At 56.5% G+C, this 8,180-nt stretch overlaps 1 protein-coding gene across 2 annotated transcripts in view; it reads right to left on the bottom strand.

Annotated features, from left to right (window-relative positions):
* Positions 1-191: 191 nt before the first annotated feature.
* NMT1 (N-myristoyltransferase 1) overlaps positions 192-8,180 on the bottom strand; it is a 32,663-nt gene continuing 24,674 nt past the window's right edge. For both annotated transcript variants that reach the window (XM_037162113.2, XM_037162114.2), the window contains exons 9-12: positions 6,049-6,219; positions 5,260-5,427; positions 4,120-4,257; positions 192-3,523 (exon numbers count right to left, since the gene is read on the bottom strand). In XM_037162113.2, the coding sequence (XP_037018008.1) occupies positions 3,503-3,523; positions 4,120-4,257; positions 5,260-5,427; positions 6,049-6,219 (498 nt within the window). In that variant the 3' untranslated portion in view covers positions 192-3,502. The remainder of the gene's footprint in view (positions 3,524-4,119; positions 4,258-5,259; positions 5,428-6,048; positions 6,220-8,180) is intronic.

Genomic DNA, 8,180 nt, shown 5'->3' with positions numbered 1-8,180 from the left:
TCAGCGGTGGGTGCGGGTCTGGGAGAAGGGCCCAGTCTGCCGAGTGTCTTCGGGAGCGCCCCGTGCTCTGGCCACAGGAAGAGCCTTTCCCACAGGGCACTCACTCTCAGGGGGAGGGGCCCTCTAGCCCCCACAGCTCCGGCTGCTCCCCACCACCTGTGGTGCAGAGGAAAACCAGGAGGGCAGAAGGGGTTTATTCAGTTGTTTCCTTTATTAGAAACAAGTGAGATGTATCAAGCGGAACAAGGCAACGCCTCCCCCACCCTAGAAATGGATGCCCCGCCCGCAGCCCCGAGAAAAGCCAAGACAGAAAGGTGAAGCTCCCCCTTCCCTGTTCCCAGACGCAGCACCTGCCTGCAGCCAGTATTTTTTAACTTAATTGAATGAAACTGGCCCACAAAAGCTCCCCAGGGACAGTCTCTTGGCCGGGCTGCTTTCACTTGGCAATGGGGTAGAACCCAAGCCTTGGGTCTCCTTGGCAGGAGACCTCCTTGGCAGGTGGGCACTGGCCAGAGATACACTCCCAGCCCCCTCCCCTGGTCAGACAGCCCTGCCCCTGCTTCTAGACTGAACCCTGAAGCCGTCTGGGCCTTTGGGCCATCCCTTGGTTTGGCTAAATGCTGATCATCTCTGAGCAAAGAAGTAAAGACCACTGGGTCACCCACCCTTGGGCCTCAGTGAGCTGGGGAGTGGGGGCAGGGAGGGGATAATGGCAATTAGAAGGGAGGTGCAGGCAAGGTCCGAAGTGGCTCGGTGCGGGCCAGCCTTCAAACCGGAGGTCAGCATCTACAAAATTAGGCATGTGTCAGGAAACGAGCCCTATACAGACCTCTGTCCAGAACCCAGGCCTCCTTCCTCCCCAGCTCTCTCCCTACAGAGACTGGAGGCCAGGGGAATGTGCCACGGGGTCAGGGGTCAAATGCAGAGTCAATCCAAAGGCAGGAGATAAACATCCAGACACACAGGAGTCCAAAAAGCTGGCGCCAGCACGGAGCACTGGTGGCACAGAGTAAGGGCCGTGCCCAGGAGGCTGTCCACCGGTAGCTGCCCGGGGCAGGTCCCGGGGCAGGTGGCCCCAGGTCCTTCTCTCATTTGGTTCTAGCCAGCCGCGGCTCCACCACCCTGCCCCAGTCAAGGCTCCTTGTGGGGAGGCCTTGAACCCCAAACAATGGTTCTCTCTGAGCGTTCTGACCTGAAGTCCTGGAAGGGGCTGAGTGAAGAACCCAAGGGCTGTATGGACTAAAAGGAGGCTAACACAGCAACTGCCGAGCCGACTCCCAGAGACCTGGGTGGTTAACACTGAGGGTGGGGCAGGATCCCCACCATGAACTAGAGAGTCCAAGGAGCAGGCCATGCGGTTTTGGAGAGAGACACCGAGGCCTTTCCAGATCCGTTTCTTCAGGAGCAGCCACAGGCCTCACGCCTCACAGTTTCCATTCCATGACCTGGGTCAGCCATGGCCAAGCTCTCTCCAGGGGCTGCTGAGCACCCGCAGTACACAGGTAGTTCGGGCTGGGCCTCCTCTCCCAGGGAGTGTTTCCAAGTTCCAGGTCCTGCCCAAGGTAGGAAAGAGGCAGGCACTTTGTTCTCTGATATCCTTAGAAGCCTGAACAGGGCGGGCCACTCAGGGACTCGGGGCGCTGTGTCTGACACCTGGAAGGCTGGAAGGCAAGCCCCTGCCTCTCCGACTCCTCCTGTCTGTGGAATGCGGTGAGTGTCTTGCTAAGAACAGCAGCTTCTTTGGTCTGGGTATCTTGGAGCCAAGGAGTCAAAGGCCAGCCGTGCGCTCTGGGGCCTGCAGGCTGCCGCACAGGCACACAGGAGAAGGGAGGCCTCTGCGGGCCTCTTCCGGAAGTCCAGTCCGGGCTGCAGAGAGCGGGCAGCGCTCCGGCAGGTGGCACAGCCCCTCTCCCGAGCACACGGTTTCCTCCAGCTTTGGGGACTGCAGAATTAGCCTCTGGCAAACCTCACCAAAACCCACACCCTGAAACCCAGCTCTGCTGGCCTACAGAGCCTGGCTACGACTCCCTTTCCCCTGCAAGCAGCCCAGAGGTGAAAGCAGCCAGGAAAGCCCTGAGCCATGCCCTCCACCCACTCACTTTCTCCCACAGCAAAAGTTACACAGAAGCCAGGACATGGGTTGCTGACAATTCCACGGCCCGATCCTCCCTAACACTCGGCTGAGCACAAATGAGGGACACCTGCACAGCCACGAGCCTGGAGGCTCCACCCCTGGCGGGGAACCTGGCAGCATCCAAAACCGTAACCACCACCACCAAAAAAACCCACCAAACATCCTCAGTGAAAGTCACCCTAGGACAATGGCAACACAGAGCCATTTCTGTTGCCACGTACAGATCAGCGTCTAACCACCACTCCCTGCCATTCCTTGAATTTTGTGTAGTCTTGGAAAGGCGCCCAAGAGATGGCCAATGGGTTGGAAGGCACAAGCCAGGGACTGGTGGCTGCAGGGACCTGGGAATCGGCCCCACACCACCCTTGCCCAGCCAGCCCCAGGGGCGTCAGGGTGCTGGCTCTTTGCCCTAAGATGAGCTAAACAGGGATTGCACTGACATGGTCTCCTCAAGATCTCAAATGCTACAAGGAGGTCAAAAGTCCCCTTCAAATTGCCAGTCACCCGTGGGAGTGGAAAAAGTCTCTCAGGGTACTTGTGCCTATAAGTTTGGCAACAGCTGGCTAAAGAGTTGGCAGGACTTCCAACAGGGAGCAGGCCAAGAGGATGGAAGGACTCAACAAACCCTGCTTCCCCAGGTCGCCACAGCCGCCCAGTTTCTGAGTGCAGAAAATGCCCAGGGCCTGCAGTCAAGCCTCTGAGTAGGGCCGGCCCCACCTAGGACTCTGTGATCTGACACCTGAGCCCCCGCTCCAAGCCTGGCGCAGTCCCTCCACTGTACCCCACCCTCTCGAAGCCAACCTTTCCAGCCAGTTCAGAAGGGGAAGTAGATAAACTGCCCCACATTCTCTTTCTCCTGCTCCCCCAGGAAAAGTCAGTGCCCGCTCTCAGAAGGAAGTCATTCACCGTACCAACGTGTACGTATGGCACTGTCCTTGATTCTGATTTTGAGGAATGACCTGGATTCAACTTTTCACTGGAGACCAAACATCCTTGTACATTTGGAACATGAAAAATATTTAAAATATTTATATATATAATATATATACTTTTATTATTCACCCGTTAACTCCATAATACGCCAATCACGAGCCAGTTTTCAGCAGCTACATTCCCTTGATCTCGGCTGCATAAGGGTGTGACTAACTGGAAAACAGGGACACCAGAGACACGGCCGAGGCGACATCGCGCAGCCCACGCCATCACAATGCAATTGTCAAATCCAGTGGCTGTTTGGTAAAGCCGGTTCGCTTCTGTTCCCTTTGCCAGGGATTCTCACGTTTGTGAAAATTGGACCAACAAGTGGTAGGGTTCCATTTCCTGGTTTGAATTCCCAGTGGCTTTATCCAGAGTCGCACTGGCAACTGGTTACTGTAACACCAGCCCAACCTAGGAGAGCCAATGGGGATAGGCATGGTTGAGTGACAGGAGTTCAGAGCCTCTCCCACTTTCCCACCCCAATCCGAAGGGCCAAATGACAGCCCCCAGAGCGCCACCGGGCGGTATGAGCAGAGGCACAGCCAGCCAAGGCTCACGCTCAACCTCCACTCAAGGCTTCATGCACTTACCACACACCCTTTAAGGAGAGCCACTGCTAGCCACCAGGCCTCCCTCCTGCAGGCAGTTATTCTACAACCACTGGCCACACCCATGGCCCTGGGCTCCCTTTGGAGCTGGTGGAGGGACCGTTGGAGAGGGTCCAGCAGCCCAGCAGAGAAAAAAGTCTTCAAACCTCTAACTCTAAACTCCTGGCGAACCGTGGGCAACTTGGCCTGCACAGTTCTGGGTGGCTCCGGAGCCCACCCCCTTTGCCACCCTTACACTGGCTGCTAAAAGGGCAGCACCGACCCTGCCCTCTGGCCATCAGAGGAAGGGGACTTTGTGGGGGGCTGAACACCAGCTAACCAGGGCCCAGGCTGATGCGGGACCCCTGACCTGGGGCCCTGTCTTTGCTCCACCAACTCCCTGCCCGGCTGCTCACCCACCTTCTCTGCCCCCATGCTGGGGCACTTCCAATTGTAGAGATAATACTGCAGGTTGCCGTCCCCTATGCCAAACTTGAGCTTCTCCAAGAAGGTTTTGTTCTCCATGAGATCCAGTGCATTGAACACGTCAAACCCTTTCTGCAGAGCAGCAGGGAGTGAGAGGAACAGGTGAAGAGAAGTCGAAGCTGCCTCGCTCCCTGCCCTTTCCGGTCCTGCCAGAACCGCTCTGTAGGCTGTCAGAGAGCTATCTTCCTTGCGAAGCTCCGGCTGCTTCCACATTAAATCCCAACTCCCACCAGTGCCCGCTCGCTCGTGACAGCTCTCAGGACACTTGTGGCCACTCTACCTGGCCTCTCCTTAGTGCCCCTCCAAGTACACTTGTCCAGGCCACTGCTCCCGCTGTTCCTTGTTGAATCTCCCTGAGACACCCTAGTAATCTGCATAGTCCTCTCTGGAGATCAAGCCCTGAGCCCCCATCTCGGAGAAGTGGCTCCTGTCAGCACTTGCATTGCTCTCTCAGTCCCTGGACACCCCAACTCCTAGGCCTTGGGTGCACACCCTGTGACTTCACGACACCCAATACGCTGCTTTGGGACTGTGGTGAAGGTGCCTCCTACATCTCACCACACCGCTCCCAGGACAGGGACTGGAATGGCCATCGCCTGGCTGGCCCACGGTGGCTGGGCTACGGGTAGCACCCATGGTGGAGGACTGACTATAGGTGACCTTGCTGTGTAAAAGAAGCCTGGACCCTCCCCCGCCTCTATAGTCAGCAGCTCCAATGACTCACCACGACAGAGACCAATCTCCCCATTCCCATGCTGGGGAAGTCGTAAGGAGAACCCCTTTCCTGCCCGAGCAGGCCTGGCTATTCAGGCTCCTTGGCAGCGCCTCCCGTGAGAACGAAACTCACTGAAATAAATCAGGAGGAGTTCAATGCCTTCACTTCACATGGATGCTCCTTGCTCCCTCCTAGTTCCTCACTGCTCAAAACTGCTGAGTCCTCCCTGAGTGGAGCAGGAGGGCATGGCAGGCTCTCAGCCCCCAGCTCCTGGCAGCTGCCTCCCTGAGCTGTGCTCACCGCCATTCCACTGCCCCTGCCCACGGGTCTCCCAGCCCCCGCCCTGATCTGCTCCTCACCATTTTGGCGAGAACAAGGGCGTCACTCATGAGGTCTAGAAGAGGGGTCTGGGTGTGGACGTTGTAGAAAGAATAAGCAGCCTTCAGACTCTTGTGGGTCGGATGGTTCATGATGGTGGAGGGAAGCGTGTAAAAGCTCAGAAAGTCTGTCACTTCACCATTTGCGTTCTGAAAGAAAAGACAATGAAAGGAAGCAATGTCACACACGCACAAAACTCCTGTAGCCTGGGAACAAAATATTTCCTCTTGCTCTCATGCCACCCACGGGTGCCCCCCTAAAAGAGTGGGTGGAGACTGAAACAGAACATGCAGGGAGAAGAAAATACACTGGTCGGGGCACTTGAGGACAGAGCCGGGAAGAAAATCCAGGCCAGGCTGTAGTCCGAATCCGTCAGCTGTCTTTCCTGGCCTGTGCGCTGCCAGGGACATCCTGCAGTCCACACTCCCCCAAACTGTGACCCAAATGCTCAGGCGGCACCACCTCAATCCGGGACAGGCAGGGGCTGCAGGCTTACCTCAGAGGGGCTCCGTTCTCTTGGTCACCAGTGGGGGCTGGGGGTGGGGGAGGGACAAGGGCCCACACCAAGTCCAGAGGGTATCGTTTCAGCGAATGCAAACTACAACTCCACTTTCTGACTTAGGGAGGGCCGAGCACGGACGGTCAGGGGAGTCTGGGCGCCCACACCGCCGCCAACTGGCTCTGTAGTCCCTGAGCCTAGAAACGCAGCCGCCTGAGGAGAGCGCCTGCGTGTGAGCGGTCAGAAGGCCGAACCGCCCTTCCCCGCTCACCTCCACCACGAAAGTGTCGATGATGTTCTCCTGGGGGTAGAACCAGTGCTGCACCTCCTCCTGGCTCATGACTGGCGTGAGGTGAAACTGCTTCAGGTACCTGGTGAGGAGCTGATGCACTACTGGAATGTCCTTCTTCTCCATTGGTCGCAGGCCAGGAGTCTTGGGAGACTGGAAGGAAGAAAAAGACTGCATCAGACGCACTGCTGACTGTGAGCTTCTCGGCTCCTCTCAGGTCCTGTAAGTGCCAAAACCTTCACACTGACCCCTTCTTACCCAACCCTAAATCTACCCAGGCCCTCAAAACAGACTACTCGGCCACCCTTGGTGACGCCCTCTCCCCCATGTCCACATCCACTGGGCACAAGGCCTGCTTCTCCAGTGTCTTTTGGCCCTTCCCTCCTAGTTAAGGCTGTTGCTTCAACTTCTTTTTTTTTTTGTCTGGCCCGGCCTCGCACCCGCCGGCAGGATTATCCATAAGGCTCACGCTGTCTTTCTAAGAAACATGACCCCCCCCACCCCACCCCCGTTCCAAACTCCTCAACACGGAGCACAAGACCTTCCACCCTGGACTGGCTGGCTGTTCTGACTGTGCCTCTCACCCCCGGAGGACATTTGGTAACACCAGGAGACATTTCTGGTTGTCACAAAATGTGCTGCTGGCATCCAGAAGCCAAGGATGCTGTTAAAACATCCTACATGCCTAGGAGAGTCGCTAGGACAAAGAAGTACCTGGCCTGCCCTGGTTGGTGTGGCTCGGTGGATTGAGTGCTGGCTGTGAATCAAAGGGTCGCTTGTTCGATTCCCAGTCAAGGCACAGGCCTGGGTTGTGAGCCAGGGCCCCAGTAGGAGGTACACGAGATGCAACCACACATTGATGTTTCTCTCCCTCTCTTTCTCCCTTCCTCCCCCTCTCTAAAAACAAATAAACTCTTAAAATAAAATAAAGTAAAATAAAAAAATAATTACCCAGCCCAAAATGTGAGAGGTGCCAAGACGGAGAGAAAGCCTGAGCACCCCAGCACTGCTGCCGGGCTGCAGCGAAGCCACTCCCGACTGCCCCTCTCTGAGCCCTCCCAGCTTCTCCCATCGCACCGCAGCTGGTCTTGTCCTGCACCGGCCCCTCCCCTGCAGACTCAGAGCGCCTCAGGCGGGCTCCCAGCTGCAGGCAATGAGCCCCCAGCCCAGCACACTGGACTGGGCACTCGCTTTGCCCACCTGGACCCCACTGCGCAAGCAGTCCCGACAGAACATTCATGCAGATTAAATTCAGGAGAGAAGCATCAAACTCCTGGAACTTAATCTCAAACCAGAATCCCACACCAGGACTTTTCTTAAAAAGTGCTCCAGTGGAACAACACTGTATGGTGCTCTGAAGGAAATACTGAGGCTGGGAAAGTACCCCAAAGGCCCAATCCGCAAAGGTGGGGTCAGCCAAATCTGAAAACAGGGTAAACCCTCACTGCTCAGTCACTGCCTGATGTAACGGCTTCCCAGTGTAGGAACTGCTTTCGGAACAGTTCTAGGGCCTCTCACTGCCAAAATCCCTCGCTAATCCTGATGTCTCCGGGGAACACTTACTGACTTATTTCTACATGGCAGCTCCCACAGTGATACCTCAAATCCTGGACTAGCAATGCAGCCATGCTGCGGTCTGCACCCACAGGCAGAGATCCAGAGAGAGTCTTTACCCTTGGCTGCCACGCACCTTAAGAATGCTCTCTGCCCACCTAGAAATCAGGGCAAAGCTGCCATAACAGAAAGAAGACACACACCATGGCCCCTCAAATGTTTTCACTGGGGCAGTGTCTAATTGCGCTGCAGCGGTCCCTCAAAATGGGACACTGATGACCCCAACCCACTGGTGGATTAGCCCGATCCTGGGGAGCAACCAGCTGGGTGGCTGAGGAGTCCAGCCCTCTGATAAGCAGGCAGCCTGTAACTCAGTGGTCCCACCTGCGGGAGCTCGGAGGGAAGAGAAGCAATCTGAAGACACATCAGGACCCTGAAACCAGGCACAGCTGGAGAATGTGCAGCATTTGTTTTGTTGGGAAACTAGGCAAACTGAGGCCCAGAACAGGAACCAGCTCACTGCAGACGGCCCAGTCCTTCGACGGCAAAGTCTGGACGGG

The sequence above is a fragment of the Artibeus jamaicensis genome, unplaced genomic scaffold (genome assembly GCF_021234435.1).
Source record: "Artibeus jamaicensis isolate MK-2021 breed Jamaican fruit bat unplaced genomic scaffold, CSHL_Jam_final contig_2259, whole genome shotgun sequence".
Taxonomy (NCBI): domain Eukaryota; kingdom Metazoa; phylum Chordata; class Mammalia; order Chiroptera; family Phyllostomidae; genus Artibeus; species Artibeus jamaicensis.
This window is presented reverse-complemented; position numbering and strand designations above follow the sequence as displayed.